The 21608-nt window shown below is 36.3% G+C and overlaps 1 protein-coding gene across 1 annotated transcript; it reads left to right on the forward strand.

The window, feature by feature from the left end:
- Positions 1–5468: 5468 nt before the first annotated feature.
- LOC121422904 (kappa-type opioid receptor-like) lies at positions 5469–7951 on the forward strand. The gene has a single exon (XM_041618144.1). It carries the CDS (start codon positions 6406–6408, stop codon positions 7639–7641), a length of 1236 nt encoding a protein of 411 aa, XP_041474078.1. The 5' UTR covers positions 5469–6405; the 3' UTR covers positions 7642–7951.
- Positions 7952–21608: the final 13657 nt, after the last annotated feature.

A 21608-nucleotide genomic window follows, 5' to 3' on the forward strand; every position in this document is an offset into this window, starting at 1 on the left:
CTTACCACATTATAATCTCATATGGGGAAGCACAGCATCTTATTTTTAACAAAAATAATTCATCTTCATCTTCATCACGTGCCAGAACTTACGAAAAGAATAAACACTAATTCAATATTTCCCATAAAATCCAATGTTTCAAAAGCTTACATGTTTTAAAAAACATTTATGATAAACATCGCTATTTTCTTGTTTTGTTTTTGTTCTCTTAATCTTAAGGGGCCCTACTATTCAGATACTATTAACATTTAACCTCATAATAGTAATACAAATATGAATTCAACAAGAAATATTAATGACTTGTCTCACCGAAATATATTTTTATACACGAAGGACGCATAGGCGGATCCAGCTTTTGGCGAAAGGGGGGGGGGGCGCACTGCCGAGCGGCGCACATATTTTTGCACTTCACCGGCGCCATAAAAGAAAATGTTGAAAAAGGGGTAAAGTCTGACCCTGTCAAATACTCTTTTCAAAATGTAGGATAATATTTCCGGGGGGCAAGACTCGAACATATTTTTGAGAAAAAAATAAAAACGATAGAGAAAACGGACCGAGCTATAGAAGTATTTGGTGCACATCTCACATTTGCACATTTTTCATAGTTTTCATGAAATGTTAAGCTGATCAGGACTTTGCCTCCCCCTTCCCCCTTGCTGTGTACGACCATTCTCTGAAGTCCACTTAAACATATCTCATCATAACAGAAAATATACATCAATTTAAACATATAATCTTTCTAAAACATGTAGAGAGAGAGAGAGATTGAGAAAACTTATTAAAGAAAGAAACAAGCAAAAAGTAACACAAATTTATGTTATGTGCGATTTCAAAATCTCTTGTACTTACCCTTTTATTGCGATGAAGCCTTTATTTTTGTATATTAATTGAGATACAAATGATTTTTTAACTATATATATATACACACACAGGGATGTCGATCCTTTTTTCAGATTGGGGGCAAAATCATGAATCAACTTTCCAAAGGCGCTCGATCACACAAAGCAAACAAACTTACACACACATATTAAACTCATGAGATAGAGAGACATATCTCACCGATAAATTAATGTGAGCGAGAAGCGCGAGCTGAAATTTTTATAGTATACTGGCCTAAAAACAGGAAAAAGGTGCCTGTTTAGGACTGTTTATATTTCCTCATGAGTTACTATAATAGTAAATCATGGAGATACATATCTCACTACACAGATAATGCGAGTGCCGAGGGCGAGCTGAAATATCTTTATATTCTGACCAGAAAGCTTGATATTCTAAGCATTTTTGGTACCAAAATTATTAAGATGGGTATCTAAAAAAAACAATAGATGCGAGCGCGAAACGCGAGCTTAAAATTTTGATATTTCGATCTGAAAACATGACAGTTTAATGGACGTTTTTAATAAAGAACAAGATTATATCCAACAAAAGATCCAACGAAGCGGGAGTTCTTTTGAGGTTCAGAACTGAAAACGGGACATTCTATTCACCTATCTAATCATGAAAAGTATGGGGTTTTGCTACGGAAATGATACGAGCGCGAAGCGCGAGCTGAAATTTTTTATATTCCAATCTGAAAAGCGGACACGATTTTTAATAAAGAACGAGTTGTGTAGCTCAATCTCGTTTGCTGATTTATGTGTAACATTACCATCTTATTGTATTTTTGCACATGCGGAATTATTGGGGGAGGGCAAAACGATATGTTTGCCCCCCCATATTTTCATTGGTGGGACGATCGCCCCCCCCCCCCTCCCCCCAGGATCGACGCTGGCTTCTGCATACACAATGATGCTACATCATGAATCATTTGGAATACATCACCAATCCAGGTTTATATATAATCATTCACTTTTCATGTACATGATGTATAGGCCTATATACAGAAATTTGGTATTTATATATATTGTGATTCTAAATGATGAGTAATTTTTATCTAATTACTTTGATGAAACTGGATATAATGCTTATGACCTGAATTCAGAAAGAGATCCTTCAAGACAGAGCTTTGGAAATAGTTCTCCAGTTTGACAGGTATCGTTATCTTTGTTTTAAACTTCTTCCAAAGTGTGGTTTGCGTCTGGTTGCATAATATACGCCCCCGGTATAAGCAACGGGTTTTAGCAAAGTTTTGGATCAAAATATCGAATCATCTTCTTAGCTGTCTTACACTAAAGGCCAAAGAGCTGGCACAATGTGGAATGTGTAAAGAAGAAAGGTGACTGACCTTTTCTTGCTAAATCATTGGAAAATAGGATCAAAATTAAAGGATTCGCTCTACACTTTTGTATGATACTGGGATTTTTAAAATAACAAATTAAAGATTTCATGACATCTGTGGGCAACTGTCCCGCCCCAGTCCACTATGTAAGGGCATGCGATAAGCTTATGACCATTCAACAATAAAGTGTATAACCAGGTGCCGCTAATCATTCTTGACCGACGCCGATCTAGATTTGGTTAGTACTAGGCCCTTCTCCATTATTCTACCGGCGCCTATTTATTGGAATCAGGGGACACTGATCATTCTTGACCGGCGCCGATTTAAATTCAAGTGGCACCGGTTAAGACAAAGGCAGCGCCGATTTAGTGCCGATTATCTTTGTCTGGCGCCGATTTAGATTTAGGTGGAGCTGATTATTCTTGATCGGCGCCGGTTAAGACTCAGGCAGCGCCAATCTATAACCACATGGCGCTGATTATTCTTGACCAGCCCCGATTTAGATATAGGTGGCGCTAATTATCCTTGATCGGTGCCGGTTAAGAACTCAGGCAGTGCCGATTTTTCTTTACCGGCGCCGATTTATAACAAGATGGCGCCGATTATTATTGTCCGGCGCCGATTTAAATTTAGGTGGAGCTGATTATGCTTGATCGTCGCCGCCTAAGACTCAGGCAGCGCCATTTACAACCAGATGGCGCTGATTATTCTTGACCAGCCCCGAGGTGGCTCTGATTATACTTGATCGGCGCCAGTTAAGAACTCAGGCAGCGCAGATTTTTCTTTACCGGCGCCGATTCATAACCAGATGGCGCCGATTATTCTTGTCCGGCGCCGATTTAGATTTAGGTGGCGCTAATTATCCTTGATCTGCACCGATTAAGACTCTGGCAGTGCCGGATTGCCTGGATTGTACTTTGCTGGGGATAGTATTTCCTTTACTGTTGCTAATGTTATATCAGTGTATAATTTTTTTTAAGCAGCGCCTTTTCTTTTCTTTCCTTTATCTTTATTTTTTCAAGTGGCGCCTTCTCTTTCTTTTACTTTTCTTTTATGTTTCATTCGGCGCCGCTCAATTATTAGGGAGGGGGCGCACCCCCTGAGCCACCCCCTGGATCAGCCGATGGGGCGTGTCATCTGGATAGATTTGGACAACAGAAATTGAAACGTGTCCATCGCTATCGTATTGATAGTTAGGGACTACTAGTAACTAAGTAGGCGTACCAGTTTAATATTATATTATTTTTAATTTTACATGTTGATACGCAGACCTTGACCTTGAAAGATCTCTAACCTTTGCCAATCACCTACATCCACTGCATATTCCTGAGGTCATGATATTGATTTCTCATGTATTGATTGTTTTCCGTTTATTGTTCATATTTTGTATGAATTCTTGTTATTTGTTCACTGGATGTGAGTAAAATGAATTTTTAAAAATCCCCTAGAAGCAGGTGGTAGGGTTAGTGAAAGACAGAACGGGTGGTTGGGGGATCCTTTCCATAAACGGACGCGATTGTCCGCAGCATCTTTACCTGTCCGTAAACAATTAAATGCAATTCAATTTCGAAGTGTTTGGATACGAGTATTTGCGGGTACATGTACTTGCGAATACGTACGGTGGACGCAAATGAACGCAATGACGCGATGTAAAAAAATCCCAAGGATAATCTGCGTCCAAGCTACGGATAATTATGTATTTTTACGGATAGTAATGTTCATTTATAATACGGTGATTTTGTGAAGTCAGCATCCGTGACGACTGCTAAATTTTGATCATTTCAAAATTGCGCAGGGTTGGTGCCGAACGTCTGCGTCTCACTACGGATCAGTTACGTCTGCTTACGACCCTGCAGATGGCTGCGTCCATTTTGCGTCCACTAATCCGTATCTATTCGCGGCAGACGTAACTCAACGTAAGAGATCGTGTGACTGTGGCTGAAGACACAGCTTTCTTCGACCGTCGGATAAGTACTCGAGATTGAGAAATGAGGTCGCATTATTATATGACATTCTGGAGTTATGCAACATACATTTCGTCTAATATAATCTTGGTCCAACACTTCTATATGCATGGTTGTATGATCTGTTTTGGTACCAATTTTTAATTGACGAAATAAAAATGGTAGGCGAAGATTATGATATAATGATAGGCATGTATAAAATAATTTTTTTTCATCCTTTTTTTCATAATTATTTTTTTATATCAAAATTTTAAATTTCAAATCAAAATTTAGCAGGGAGTCGTCACGGATAATTATACTGGCACTGTGATCGATAGCAAAAACCTATTTAAATAAATTATTCTGATTTGACATACCCACTCTAATTTCAGTTCAAGCAATCGACGAGCACACAGTCATATTGTGGAAACAAATTGTCCTACATTTTCAATAATCAAGATTCTTTATATGAGCAACCTTGTATGCTTTCCTTGCAGAATGTGAACAATTCTTTGCCAGTAATAACCATCACGCGCTTGCAGTTATTGAATACACGCCCTAATATTACTTTAATGTCCGTTATTCGTTTTGGAAGTTTAATCTGTCTACATTATTAAGGTTAAGTCTAAGGATATTTATTTTTTGTTATGGTCCGAAGAAAATGAAGTGATTGAAAAAAATAGTGGGTATTTTGCTGTTATAAAAAGAGTTCAGTTCCATAACTATTCACTATTCAGATTCATCCCAAGTAAGATATCTTTTAAGGTCACCAAATAGACAATGGAACAGGTAAAAGTGGATAAATATATTGCCCTCTCGATAAAGGGTGGAGACCCGTGGCTACTGTCTTTAAAACTTTCCAGGTCAACAGCACATTTTAAGGCCCTGTCATCTCCATGTACAAGCCCTGTGTGAGCTTTCCTCGCAATGAAATGCAAATATATATATATATATATATATATATATATATATATATATATATATATCATGCATAGTTATCAATTTTACGATATATATATATCGTAAAATTGATAACTATGCATGATATTTTAGCGGACGTGAAAGACTTTTTATTAAATTTTTTACCCATGTCTCACTATTGCTAATCATTGGTTGAGCATTGATCGACAACAGTTTGTTTCGTTTCGAATCTCCAATAAAACATACAAATCAACTACGAATTCAAGTAATACAAAATAAAACTGAATTGGGAAGGAAAACGTTTGGGAAAGCAAATCTTTTCAGGTTACCTTGAATAAATATGTAATTGACATGTAGATGTCTATTTATTTCTAAACAGTGTATACATAGCAGTCATATCTTCTTCGGACTGTAAATTAAGCATATTTAAATACAAAGTGTTTATATTGTTTTCGTATAACACATTGAGGCAAGAAAATAAATGATATTGCCATTCAGTATAAGGCAACACGAGACAAAACACAACGATACAAGTACTAGCTAGAAGAACATGAAAGATGGCCAATTGGTCTCGATTTAGAGGCTAATGTAATCCAAGAAACTCATCACAATGCATTTCTCAAGAGGAGGCGCAAAATGAAGAGATTTTCTCCCGTATTCCCAACATTACAAAAGCATCTCCCAAGAGACACAGAACACGCTCGATTATGCTTCACCCAACAGATCACATAATATAATGATTAAAAAAATCACGTGCACAAATCGGCGCAGAAATCCGAAGGCATACAAAACAGAGCATGAATATCTCCGACGCCTCAAATGATGGTCGCCGTTTTCGAGAAACCGTTTGTTAGTTTAGGAATAGCGCCTACAATCCCTACACCATCACTCTTTACCAACTCCACGACACATTTGGCAGAAAACATTGACATTTGCCGATACATTATGACATTCGCTTGATTAAAGTGGTTCGGTCACATGAACATATCTTATTCAAGAACATGAACTGAGATTTTGTGGATGTTTGTCCATTATCACCATTTGTTTTCACGCTTCATCGAATTAGATAATCCCCAGAAAGGCAAAGATTTGTTGAATTTTACAGACTCAATGTTTTGGGTAAGACATCAGTGGATGTTCATATAATGTCATAATCAATCCAGCGGTCAATGAATATCTGCTCACAAAAGTTAACTGTTGATTCTGAGGATGATTTGCAGAAAATATGGGTGATGGAATTCTACCATAAACTCTTCAATCTTTTCCAATCCCGAACCGAACTCTCAAAGTGCATTGAGTGAAGCAGATCTAAGTGATGTCATTATGTTGGCTCTCAGGTACATACTTGCTGTATTGATCCGCAGTGTTCTCATGGTCCTGGGGATTCCTGGAAACGGTCTTATCATCATCGTCTACTGCAAGAAACAACGGAAGACCGGGACAGACGCCTTCATTCTAGGACTTGCTATAGTTGATTTCATCGTTTGCCTTAGTTTCCCCCTGAAGATATATTCTTACCTGACATCGCAGTTTACAAATGATGTCCTGTGTAAGCTTATGCACTTTATCGTTTACTGGAACACATATCTTGGAGAGTTCTTGACAGCCGCCATCACGGTGGATCGATACATTGCAGTGTGTAAACCACTGAAGAGAAGGGTATCACCCAAACAGGCCATTCTCGTCATATCTACCTTGTCTGTTCTGGCAGCATTCTGCGCCATCCCATCCGTTACGAAGTCAGGTATTCAGAAATATGGTCCAGCCGTTTCCAAGTGCTCCTTCAGTTACGATAACATTACCTTCGCTCAAATCATCTCCTACTGCAACGACACTCTTTTCTACAGCTGTTTGGTTTTGATTACGATCCTGTATACCCTGATTTGGATCTCGGTGCGACATCGGGCAAGGGTTCGCGTGGAAAAACTAGGAGGGGCCAGTAGTATATCTAGAAACCTGAAGCCTCTGCAGGCTTCTGTGATGCCCTCTGAAGCTTGGGGTAATGAGGAAGGTACGAAATCAGAAAACGTGACCGATGGCTACAAGGCACCGGTTCAGCCGAATAGCTCGACCGAAGCTACACAGGCTGGTGATGTTGCTGGCATACAACAGGATAAGTCTGCAAGAATACACACCTCTGACCTTCTCGCTGTGGAATCAAATTCTAGTCGCAGCAATTCCGATTCTCCTGGAAACCATCTTGCTCCCCCTGTCCGTATTGACGTTCTCGTCAGTCAGGGCACCACTGCGAAGCCATCTAATCCAGGTGCCCCAATCCCAGTCGTTCGAACCAACAACAAGACAACTGTGATGATCTTCATCATCACTGTCATCTTTTTCCTCTCCTGGATCCCAACCAAAATTTGGGATTACTACCCAAACACAAAGTTTACCTGGGTACAAACAGATCCAGTGAGATACAACATATTCTACGTCTCTCTATTCGCTATCAATCTTAATCAGGTCATCAATCCATTCATCTACAGTTTCGTCAACGTTCAGTTCAGACGAGAATGTGTTAGAGTAATGAGACATATCCGACAATGCAGATTTTCTTAACAAAATCAGTAGGAGCACTATACGAAAATTGATTTGGTTTTGATTTCTTGTATTGTCTTCTTGGTAATTGGTCTTGTTTTCGTCATTGTACTTGTATGATTCGCACTCGATGTAAAATTATTTACCTTGTTAATACCTCAGTGACATTTTCTCTACGGCAGCCATACAGCGAGTCTAAAATAACAGTTTTAACACTTCTTGTACCAGCTACAAATAGGTGGTTTAAACAAAAATAAACGACTGTTTTCGACTCGCCGTATGGCCGCCGTAGAGCAAATGTGACTGAGGTATTAGTATAAGTTCAGCAATCTATTTACACCACCCTGCCTCTGCTGATGGTAACGACAGGGTCTGTGGGTATGTGCGTTATTTTGTTGAGTGGGTGTGGGTATGAGTGCGCAAGTGAGTTTTCTTATTCTATATTTGAAGATCATAACCGAAGAAAAGTTTTAAAGGGCGATTCTTTGAACAAATGCGCTGAATCTCTGTATTACTGATGGGAGATTTGAATGGGAGCTTTGAACCTACCCCGTGCCCATAGAAACGGTGATAATGTCTGTTCGCATGATTTTTTAAAATGAAAATTATGTATAATGTTCAAGATCCTGTTAGCAAATTAAAAAAGTGACGCAGCTGTAATACATTAGGTGTATGTTTGCCACAATTTGAAGAAGAGAAAGAGTTTTGTATTGTGATTTGGCGTAAATATGCATTTTAACTTTGAAAATACAAAAGGCACACTCTTGAAAAAAAAACTAGAAAGAAAAGCAATAAATACATCGCTTGACTTGACATGCGTTTGGAATTAGAATTTATACTGTACATTTTTGTCTCGCCTGCATAGCAGAGCGAGACAATAGGCTTAGCTTTTGCGATTATAGTGATGTCAACATTGAAATCTTAAAAACGATCAAGTTTAATGTCATCATATCTTAGAAATGATGGACCCAGTTCATGAAACTTGAAAATAAGGGCAATCAAGTATTATTGATCATTTTGCATGAGTTTTGTAAAGTCAAAATAAATTTACAATACATAAACATAATCGTAGTATGACATTAAAGTACATTGTAATGTGACTAATTTAAAGCAGTGTGATAACAAAATTTAGACGTGAATACAATATAAGGATAAGACAAAGTAATGAAAAACAAATGCAGTGGCAACCTATATAAGCGAAGTAAATGCTTGAGTAATAGCAGCTTAAAGGGAAAAGGGGCTACATAACCATGGTCACCTAACCAAAGTCAAAGTTCATTCAGGGTAAATGAACTTTGACCATAATTTGGGAATCAACTTTGAAATCTTAACAACGTTAAATTTTTTAAATGTCATCATAACTTTTAAAGTTTATGGACATAAGGGAAATCAATTATTATTGATGATTTTGTTCGAATTCCCGTCACATGATCAAGGACACAGGTCATTTACGATCAATGAACTTTGACAATATTGTATCAACATTCAAATTTTAACCAATATTTTCAAATGTTATCATAATTTTTAAAGTAAATGGATCTTTTTCTTGAACTTGGACTTAAGGTTAATCAGGTATCTTTGGTCGCTTTGCACGAACTTCAGGTCACATCGTCAAGGCCAACGGTTATTTAGTGTCAATGTACTTACTGTTTTGATGTATTTTGGTGAATAATTATTCATCTAATTGTTTTCGAAGGTAGAAATGCTGCTATATTGAATCGAGTAATGCAGGTGAGACTGCCAGAGGTGTTCCACTTGTTTGTTTATGAAATGTAAGATGTATAGTCTAATTGTGTAATTTGAAAGTTATTTGTCACCCTCGATTCGGCATTAAATTTGACTTTTTTCTCTATTATTGCACATTGCAGTAGATAACTTTGTCGATAAAAAAATGTAATTGTGAAAAAAAAGTTTTATCTGTAGAATTGGCAGAAGACTACTATAACATAATTATGCAGTATAGATTAAATTATGTATACAGTGTACAGTAATAATTATCTTTTGCCTCATTCACGAAACGCTCAGATTATTCAGAAAACAAAGCCTTATTTGTAATGAATATTTTGAATTATCATTATCACACTTTACATCATCACTCGCATAATACCATTGTGCCTGTCTTGTCCCTGTTGCATTCACAATTTTAAATTCACTTAAAATGTATATTATAGCACTTAAATTTTAAAGAATATCTTTCTTCTGTCTTAGAGTTGTGGGAATTTTCATGGTTTTATTTTGTGTTCAGGGGAACTATTTCTCCTAAACCAAAGAAGACAGAGAAAGGAGATTCAACAGAGTCTATACATTGTATCACGTTGTAAAGGCCTACAACGTAGTTATGCATATAGTGTAATACTATTAAACCAATTAACATTCATTAGTATTTAGATTGAATCCGATTAGTAGAGGGAAAGTGGGGTCGATGTCACATCTGCACAGAGTAGAAGATGCTTTTATGTTTAATGTAGGGGTGTATGCATGTACATGGGTATTTTTGTACAATATATTTTTCTCACAACGATATATTATCATATAGTATATGACATTAGTATCAAACTTTATTACAAAAACACTTATCATGCTTATTGTGGTTACATTCTCTGCAACTATGAAAATGGTGGCATATATTTTATGTTTTACTTGATGATGTTACCATTTTTCCTTATTTAAAGTTTCTTCATTATTATTTTCACTCAGTTCTGTGAAAAAAAACACTCGCTTTCCTCGCCCTGTGCATAGCAAAATATTTGTTTATTATAAATGAATTATCATTACACTCTTGTTTTGCTAGCAGGAGTATGAAGTATGAATCAAGGTATTATAACAATTTCAATCAATTGTTGATTCGATGTGCTTTGTCCATTGACATTTGACATTTGAATTCAGACTTTTACATTGAAAGGAATAATTCAGTTTCTTTTGAAGTGCCCTTTTCACGACATTCCCACTTTCACGCGCGTTTCTATTTCTGCAACATCCGCAGGATCTATTTTTGTGTGTATCACGACGTTTCAGTCTTAGTAAAAAAATTATAAAACTGAATTTTGAATAGAATGTCACGCAAACTTTTCAATTAATCGTATCTAGTCAAGGACTTCTAGAGTAAATACTTTCTGTCCATTATGGGAAACTGCCAACAAATTATGTAGGAAATAGGGATATTAATAACTATGGACACATTTCCAATCAATTTTCATAAATACGCTTATACGGACAATGAGGACAACAATGAAAAGGATTGGTAAAACAGCACATGCTGGCTGATTGCTACATTTTGCTAACTGGCAGATAGACATTTTTCCATTTCAATGATATAATGTAGGGAATGTTTCAACATTTTGTCACAGATTAATCAGTAACGAATTCTACTGCTTATTATCTAAAATATATTATACATTGTTATGTTATTATATATTACGACTTCATTAGCAAATCTATTAGTCACCCGATCAATTGTGTCTGAAAAAATTAATCGATGTTGTTATATTTGATTTGTAAAATATAATAAGCTATTTTCATAAGATTTTTTGCTTGTGAAGGATTTATAACTATTAAAGCTATTTGACGAATATTTGTCATTTTCATAACTTCATTAACGTATTATAATATATTAAAGGTCACGTCTAAGTCGGGGAAGAAATATGATATTTATTTAACTTTTATAATGCCTTGTATAGGTAATAATTTTATATATCAACTAAATGAATTATGTATTTTGATCATGACGTTTACCCAAAGCCACCGATTCATGTTATGAATATATTTTGTAAAATAACCTCGTAACTGAACTACCACATGAAAAATCAATTTCATTAAAGAGATTACTTTTGAAGACTGATAGTTTATTTCGTAAATGGCATTATTAAAAATATCTTGTGAAGTATTTGAAGATCAGTAAAATATTAAATATTTGACTATAATTCACACCAGTTCGTTGTCCATTAGCTTTATTAGATACAAGCCATGATCCTCAATCTGTATAATGCAAGTTTCCGATACACTGTTGAATTAACTGAATTATGTATTCCCGTAGTCCAAGAATGTGGATGAAAAAGAAAATCTTTTTGTGTGTATATGTGTGAGTTTATTAAATTTTGCTAGATTTCACCCATTAACCGGGGACGATAATGATATGTCCAGATAAGCATAGAAGCAATTCCTTAGCTCATTTCAAACCGTTTCATACTCATGATTTGTATAAGTCTAAGGTTCTCGATCGACCTATCAAACTCAAGTTTGTGTGTGGAGAGTAATAGGAAGCGTCCTCAGTCAGCCAATGCTCACTTATGTTCGAAAATGAGACCGGTTTTGGGTTGAATCAAACATTTTGACCGCACACATAATGATAATTCAGGACCCTGTTGTCAATATACAAGACTGTGTGTGTGTGCGTGTGGGTGTGTATGGTTGTGTGTCGTCTTGCAGGCCGCCACCTCTCTCCATCTATCCCACTGCCTCTAACTCGTCTCTCTCCCCTCTCTCTGTAAGGGAGTGTGTCCGCTGTTGCGAAGTTGGGGGAGAGTGCGGTAGAATGTGTGTGTGTGTGTGTGTGTGTGTAATGTTTTTTTTTACTTACTCCTCCCCTCCCTTCGGATCTACCATGCACCTTTCATTCCCTTCAAGTCAATTGCGCTCCTCCCAGTTCGTTCACACCTTGCTTTGTTTTTCTTACCGCCAATCCTATATCAATATTCTATATACGGGTACTGTAATTCTCAAACTTATTACCGTAATCGGCATCTATTATTTATCACTCCAGTGCTTCTAATAATTTCGCCATTCCCTTAATTACCCAGGATTTATTGCGATTTTACGGTTAACTCCTTTTCTGGTAGGTTTTAAGTTTTGTACAGATAACCGCACGTATGTGGATTTGTCAATGTAATTACCAAAATCGCAAATTTCTTATTTTTGTATGCCTCACGCAAGGGTGGCTCAGTAGTAGAGTGCCCTGTCCGCCTCATGAAAGGAAAGTCGGGGGTTCAATCCCTTCCATCAATGTTGTAGATGGAGACCTTTGGTCGTTGAACCATTCGATCCTTCAAACCTTCCTGGACCAAGAAAAAGAAAGGAAGCGGGGAAAGAAACTAAGAAACTGAAATAAAAGTGGTAAAATATATTATTTTCAGAATATTATGTACACTTATCATACAGTTATATTTTCATTTTATAGTGCCATTTTGTTTGCTAATTATGCCGCTGCATACCGAGTCATACAATGGAGCTCCATGGTAATACGAGAGGCAAGATGGAATATTGGACCTCCTGATGTCTTGGTTGGCGTTCAGCGCTTGAGTGAAGAAGATTAATAGTGCACGTTATGCTATACACGGTCTCCGGTGAAGCAGTTTCACATTAAAATGAACATGGTAAATTAAACGTCTTTCATGTTATGATTTATCCGAGAATATAAACTTTAATTATGCACTACAATTTCTTTCTGTAATCAAATGCGATTTCTAGCATGAATGCGTTCCCCTCCGAATAATGTTTTTCATAATGTGGTTACAATTTTATAATATGTAATGAAAACGGTAATAATCTTACAACTTGTAATCAAATGGAAAGTACATTTCATAAATAATGTTTTAGTTTAATAACACGCACTCATCAAAACATTAAGAGCAGTCCGTCTTATTATTGAGTATAATTATTGAGATATGGCAATACCGCAAAGTGAGACTGATTGTGCAACCATGATGTAACATTTGCAATTATGCTCACCCCTTGAACAGTAAATATAATCAGACTACTAAATGAACTTGTTTGGTGCACCCTCAATATTTGTTAGCACGATAAATCTGGGTTCTCATTAAACGCTGTAATAGTCACGTGGTATCGATTCGTAAGTATCTTAAAGGGGGATGAAACCTTTGGAGCAAGTTAGCTTGTATCGAAACAGAAAAATCAAAGAATAAGAACAAAGAAAGTTTGAGAAAAATCGGACAAATAATGAGAAAGTTATGAGCATTTGAATATTGCAATCTCTAATGCTATGGAGATCCTCCCATTGGCAACGCGACAAGGATGTGTGATGTCACTGATGAACAACTTTCCCTTTGATGGACTATGAAATACCCTGAAAATGTGTCTTTTTGCTTTTTCGTATGGTGATACAAACTCTTTATCCATGATGTATTCTTTAAAAATCTGTATTACATGCCCTCCTATAGAAAGAATACATGTTCTATTGATAGATGTAATAAAAGAGGCAATTTAAGTGAAATATATACTAAAGTAATGGGGAGAGTTGTTCAAGAGTGACATCACACATGTTTGTCGCATTGCCAATGTGAGGATCTCCATAGCATTAGTGATTGCAATATTCAAAAGCTCATAACTTTCTCATTACTTGTCCGATTTTTCTCAAACTTTCGTTGATCTGTTTCTTTGATTTTTCTGTTGTCACACTAGCTATCTTGGTCTAAAGGTTTCATTCTCCTTTAAGATAACTTTGATCTACAAAACTTGGCTAGTGATGATCTCAACAAAGAACATCATATCAATGTCTCCATTTATCATCCATATTATGTGGAGGTTAAGTGCGTAGTGTGAGTTGAAAACATGTTTTAAATATGATAATTGATGGAATTGAAAAGGAATTTAATGACGGTTAACTTGCCATTTCCTCAGCTTGATGTCCTGACAAGCATGAATTATTTATGTTAATGTTTTGACTAATCACGACATTTTGACATTGGTCGCCTTGGCCAATGAATAAGATGTGAGCATTTTTCTTTTAAACAATCCACAACGTGGAGCGTTGTGGCCCAGTGAATTAGTCTCCGGACTTTGAAACAGAGGGTCGTGGGTTCGAATCCCAGCCATGGCGTCATTTCCTTCAGCAAGAAACTGATCCACAATGTGCTGCACTCAACCCAGGTGAGGTAAATGGGTACCGGTAGGAAGTAATTTCTCAAGAAGCTTTGTGCGCTGTGAACGCCCAGCTTAGTCGGGTAATATAGGAGCGCCTTGAGCGAATCCATGACACATGCTCCGGCAACTTGCTCCGGTGACAAATGCTCCCCAAAATGCGACATTTGCTCCGCGACATTTGCTCTTCGACATTTGCTCCGCCGACATTTGATCCGCTGACATTTGCTCCGCCGACAGTTGCTCCGCCGACAGTTGCTCCGCCGACAGTTGCTCCACCGACAATTGCTCCACATTTAGCGACAAATGGTACCCGAACGACACATGCTCCGGCGACAATTGCTCCGCATGTAGGGACATTTGCTCCACCGACATGTTCTCCGCATGTAGGGACAAATGCTCCGCCAATAATTGCTCCGTCCACAATTGCTCCATCGACCGTTTCTCGGCATGTTGCTTTAAAGAAATAAATATAAGACCTAAATAAAAATACCTGCGACAAATATTCCTCGAAAAATAATTGCTCTGCTCACGATTGCTCTACCGACAGTTTCTAGGCCTAAAGGAAGACAAGACACTTGCTCTGACGAAAATATTACATCCTTTTGCGTTACATACTTTTTTGTATTGTTTTGTTTATCCATTCAAGTTGTTGCGCCACTTTATATCATTGGCGGATCCAGAGGGGGGGGGGGCGAGGGGCCCGGGTCCCCCCTATTGGCGGAGCAAAAAAATAAAGAGAAAAAAGGGGGGAGAAGAAAAAACAGGGAAAAGAGAGAAAAAGAGAGGAAGACAAGTGAAAGACTTGGAAAATAAAAAGAATCTTTCATATTTCACTATATAAATTTTTCGCTCGCACTTCGTGCTCGCATTGCCTGTTAGTTGATTTACATATCTTGTTCAATATGGAGCTTAAATATCAAGTTTGGAAGTCAATATGCCAAAAATATTTCGCCGCGGAAATCGAACTGTCATTACTTTGTTTGATTTACAAATTGATTGTTTTAAAGTGATATTTAAAAATGTTAGTTTTACGATCTGAACATTAATATTTTCTGCTCGTCCTGCGCGCTTGCAAATATTAACTTATCAGTTACCTTTATTATTTTCGTGTATTCCATAAAGTTTTCAAAATATCCCTTTGCAGATCTGATTGTCAAAACGTATCAGCTAGCGCTGCACGCTCGCATTTTGATTGGCAAGTAATGTATGTCTCAATATTGATTATACAACAAACTTCTTAAAATCCACATTTCGTGACAGTCTATCAAAAGTTTCGGCTCGCGATTTGCGCTTGCATTAATTGTTAAAATGTATTTACTCATGCATCTTATTCATAATTGCCAAAGTTCTTGAAATGTCCAGTTTTCAGGCCATGGTTTCGTGCCCTACTTAGGCATATTAGCTTAATAAATAAGATAAATATTTTTATAATTAAATTGTCCCTTCTGTTTCATCTCGCACTTAGCAAGAGGAATAGGAAGATCATATGATGACTTGTCTTAATGATGTCCCGGTCTCTTGTCAAAACCTAAAGTAATAATAATGAAAAATATTAGCTGTTTTTTTTAAGTACGATCCATATCCACCTCACAATTTTCCTACAATTGCTTGAAATATAGAGCTGAATTTTCATGAGAAAAGATATATTTAGAATGCCTAGTTTCTAGGTCTAAATATGAAACACACGCGAGCATGTTTCATCAGATACGCAACTTGTTCTCTATTTAAATCATTATCCAGTTTCGGATTACAATATCAACAATTTTCTGCCTCGTGCTCTGTTCTTGCATTATTAATATAGGAAAATCCCCTATTACTCATCCTATTCATGATTTACAAAACATGAATAGAGTGTCCCGTTTTTAGGACTAAATTTCGAATTTTGTCGCTCGCGCTTCGCGCTCGCATCAATCGTTTAGTTATATAGCTATCCTGTTCACGATTAAAGAAATTGATTGATTTTTTTCATTCTTTATGTAGAAAGATAAAAATGTTCAGCTCGCGCTTCGTGGCTAACTGCAAGCAGTCCTTAACAGGTACCTTTTCTATCAGTTCAAAACGTATATAAAAAAGATTTTGCTCGCGCTTTGCGCTCGCATTATTAGTGTTAGGAAGATCCCCAATTACTCATCCTTTACATAATTTACAAAACGTGAATAGAGTATCTCGTTTTAGGTCTTAATCTCAAAATTTTCCGCTCGCGCTTCGCGTTCGCATCAATTGTTTAGTTGTATTCCTATCCTGTTGAAATCACAAAAAGTGCTAAGAATTTCCATTTTTTAGAAATGTCAAAAAAGTTCAGCTCGCGCTTCGCGCTCGCATTATTTGTTTGTTAAAATATATAACTCCTTCATGGCTAACTGCAGGCAAACCTTATTAGGTACCTTTTTGATCAGTTCAAAGCGTGTATTAACAATTTCTGCTCGCGCTTCGCATTCGCAGTTTTTATCCATTTGCATACACATCTTTTCATGATAACATTGTCCAGAATGTTCAAATTTTAGGACAAAACACATAAAATTAAAAAAAGATTGTTCGCGCTCGCGATTGCTTTATTCAAATAAGGATTATGATATCATATATTTATGTTGATTTATAAGAATAAAGCTAAGAAGTGACTATTAGGACTACCCCTTCAAAGAAATGTCAAACAATGATAATTCCACATGTTCAGGGAGAAATAAAACTTTTTTTCACAGGGAAATGAGGAGAAAATTTGAATATTGTATATTTCTTATAATAAAATACAAAAGAAATAGTGAGTGAGTGATGTCATCAGTTCTCTCATTTGCTTACCGACCAGGATGTGCATATAACTATTTTGTGAAATTAAGCGAAACTTAAAAATATCATAACTTTCTTATTTTACATCCGATTTCGATGAAATTTTCAGTGTTAGGCTTGTTTGATTTTTCTCTTTTTATTCAAATCAACTTTTTCTTGTGGTGGACATGTCCTTTAAGAGGAGAGTTGTTTTCACACTGCACGTAATTGAAGGGGAAAATAGTAAAAGAAAATGGAGTGAAAGTGACAGGAAACACCTTTCTAACAAGATTGTAAAACTTTTATTAGTTTTCAATTCCATTAGAGGGGGTAGGTAAAAGTTAGAAGAATAAACAGTGAAAACAGACCAAAACAGCATTAGAGCGAGAAGAAAGAGATAGGAGAAGAAGGGAGAGGTTGTAAAAGAAATAGGAACAGAAGTTACTAGGAATGCAGAGAGAGAGAAAAAATTAAAACAGGAGAGAGGGACGGGGAGAAGGTGGTTTTCAAGGAAAGAAAGGGAGAAATAATCGAGATAAAAGCGCTGATGGGAAATTTAATTTCAACCAAACTATTTCTTTCCGCTGAGCAATTCAATTAGGAATGTAAAAATGTATAAATAGAATAATGATAATGACCATACAGCTTTGGAGAAGAAGCGTTGTTAGTTTTACACAAAAAAAACCCAATAATTTTTAGGTGGATGGCATTTTTGGCGGAGCTATTATCAGCGGAGCATTTATCCCTACATGCGGAGCAAATTTCGGCGGAGCAACTGTCCCTACATGCGGAGCAAATATTGGCGGAGCAATTGTCGCCGGAGCATGTGTCGTTCGGGTAGCATTTGTCGCCGGAGCATTTGTCGCTAAATGTGGAGCAATTGTCGGTGGAGCAACTGCCGGCGGAGTAACTGTCGGCGGAGCAATTGTTGGCGGAGCAACTGTCGGCGGAGCAACTGTCGGCGGAGCAACAGTCGGCGGAGCAACAGTCGGCGGAGCAACTGTCGGCGGAGCAACAGCCGGCGGAGCAAATGTCGAGGAGCAAATGTCGCGGAGCAAATGTCGCATTTTAGGGAGCATTTGTCACCGGAGCAATCGTCGCCGGAGCATGTGTCGGGTTACCCCTTGATCACCTAACAAGGTGGATATGTGCGCAATATAAATACCCTATATTATTCATTCTAGAGTCACGCCAACGAAACCCACTCCAAATTAAAACTATAATTATGTCATTGGTAATAATTCAGTAGCAACTGTCGGTCTCAGGTCTATTATAATTATGACAGTAGCAATACATTAAAAAAATGCATCTGGCATCGTGCCCCCCTTACTCAGCACTGTATCTTACTTCATCTTTCTTAATCCCTTCTGGGGATACAATCGCCGCCTTTGTATAATATATCTACTCATGGTTATCCTTCAAAAGCCTACAATACGTGTAAAGATGCGTATAAAGATACTATAGAGACTCCTGCCCCTGGGAACACTTTTTTATCAGGGGTGCTGGTTTAAATTTAATGTTAAAAAAAGTTTTTATTACAAAATGAAGGTCATTTTGGTATCGATAACATTGACAAGCAAAAATAAAATAAAAATCAAAGTTACTTTTCAGCCGATATAGCATACATACCAGATTTCCAGTGCATGCTGCCTATGATAAATAACACGCTCAGCACCCCCAAGCGCCCCTCCTCCCAGGGCCATGGAGATACGTAAGAGGAACATTTGAGTCCAAATAATTTGCTCTGCTTGCTCTTATGTAAATTTTACCATTACACAAGCAATGGCAATACTAATTATAAGTCATTTTCTAGGCATAGCGTGCTGTCAATCGCCTGGCCCTAAAAGCATGAACATTGACATTTGGTATTGTACTGGATAAACAAAATCACGCTTTTCAAGGTGTACACGTTTTCCAAAATCACGATAGAATGTCATTTTTACTTTGATCAGTGTGCACGCCTGAATTACTCTTTCTTACGTCGAAATTTTCTTGTATATTAAAAAAAATAAGAAATGCCTTTCTCTTTCCTGTATATATTTGGACCTGTCACTCCATTTGGGCGTCCAATTTCAGTGTAAACACGAGGTTATCTTAAAATTCATTTTTTACGAACCTAAAAATTGTCCTTTTCAAATGTTAAAAGCTAATAAACTCATCACGAATATATATATATATATATATATATATATATATATATATATATATATATATATATATATATATATATATATATATATATATATATATATATATATATATATATATATATATATATATATTGACCTTGACAGAGGAACTATATTTATAAAGAGAAAGAGGTAGAGACAGACAGACGAACGTCTCCATAAAGTTTCACACACACAAACCCATAATATATATATATACATATATATGTATTATATTATATATCATATTAATATTATGTGTGTGTGATACTTTATGGAGACATTCGTCTGTTTGTCTATCTCTCCCTCTTTCTCTCTATTAATATAATTCCTCTGTCAACGACAATTTTCAATAGAAAACTAGCAGTAACAATAACGTATAATAATGCAAAATGTTGATTGATTGTTTAAAACAGGTTTTGTTGCTGAATTATCATTAAACACTGAGACTGAGACTAAGATTTACGTACATCCTTTAACAAAAATATAATAAAAATAATCTATAACGTCAATTATTACCCGTATATCATTTACAAAACTGTATATTGCCCTAGATATCATGAATGCATGTTAAGACAACCATATTGCCCTCGCCTATAGACTCGGACCAATATCATTCTGTTGCGGGCAATATATTTAAAGGGATGGTCCAGGCTGAAAGTATGTATAGAATTGCTTTAAACACTTATCCTTTCTGGTCAAAATATATACTTTTGATAATACCCTTTTCACATTTTTACAGGTATTGATTCAATAAGGAAAATTGGATAAAACATACAAATGCAGATGGGAAGATTGAATATCAAACGATTGTCTCTTTCTAAACACTTTTTTAATTTCATTATACATATAATAAAAGAAAAGACAGAGTGGCGGATGCTACATTACTTATATGCCCCCATTTATCATGCATGTCCTTACAAGAGATGAATGTTAGAAAACTGCATCTATTCATATCAAGAGGAGAGTGATAAAAAAATACGTGAAATTGAAAGTGGTGGCATACATTCCAGGACGCCCTTGGTATTAAAATCTCAATAGAAAATTGATGAGAAAGAACCAGTGATAATTAAGTTTACACCGCTATCGACCATTCAAATGCAGCTGCATTACATACATGTTGTTTATACTGGCTGTATCACCTTCTTGTTTATACATTTTCAAGCCTTCGTTCATTGTCTGATTATATTCATGGCAATGAAGCGCCGTCTATCATTGTCTCTGCTATTGTAGATAATGATGATGAGGATGATGATGATGGTGATGATGATGGTAATGATGATGATGATGAATGAGATAAAAACTTTCGATTCTTAACAGAAGAACTTCAATCATTCTTAATGTCTACTTGCATTGGGGAAAACATAAATATACCGAAAATATCAGAGGGGTTAGTATGCATCTATGCATCTTCAAAATCAGCAACTTTTTGCTTTTTTCAATGATACGAGAGAGAATAACCTAAGCAAAATAAAAAATAGATTTACATACAAAATGCATTATCTTAACAAAAGCTCTCAAACAAATTTGATGAAAGAAAACATTTCCTAAACTGACCTGAAATATTTTTTTGTTTCAAATCCAACCTATTTGGGAGTTATTTTTTCTTTTTACATTTTTTGCCATACACATTTGCCAACTCATTGGTTAATTAAACCAATCCTACACTGTAAAAAAACCTGATTTTACAGGAAAAAAGAAGATTTTGCAGAAAGCAATAACAGAATCATTCTGTAAATTCATAAAACAGGAATTTTTCTGCAATTCAACAGAACAGGTCTTTTTAAAAGGGGGAAATGGTGTTTTATTTAAGGAAATTTGTAAGGTTCCATACACCAAATACCAATTTCCTGTAATTTTACATGATATAATGTAAGATTACGCAATCTGGTAAGATTACATGTGTTCTCCAAACTCGGCTGAGGAACTTTAATTATTTAAAGGATAAATTTTCTAACAGTGTATATGAGAGTAAAACCAGAAATAATGTAGTATTCGTCTTCCATGTAGACTAAGAATATTGAACCCTGAACTCCTTCAGGACAAATATTTACCGAAACTTTATAAATAACATTCTATTTTTCTAATACCTATATTTTTGTTGGTGGTTGTGTATTTGCGATTGTTTATATTGAACATCATTCAATCATAATACGAATGCCAATTATACAAATTATTACT

This window comes from Lytechinus variegatus, chromosome 10 (assembly GCF_018143015.1).
Source record: "Lytechinus variegatus isolate NC3 chromosome 10, Lvar_3.0, whole genome shotgun sequence".
Classification (NCBI taxonomy): domain Eukaryota; kingdom Metazoa; phylum Echinodermata; class Echinoidea; order Temnopleuroida; family Toxopneustidae; genus Lytechinus; species Lytechinus variegatus.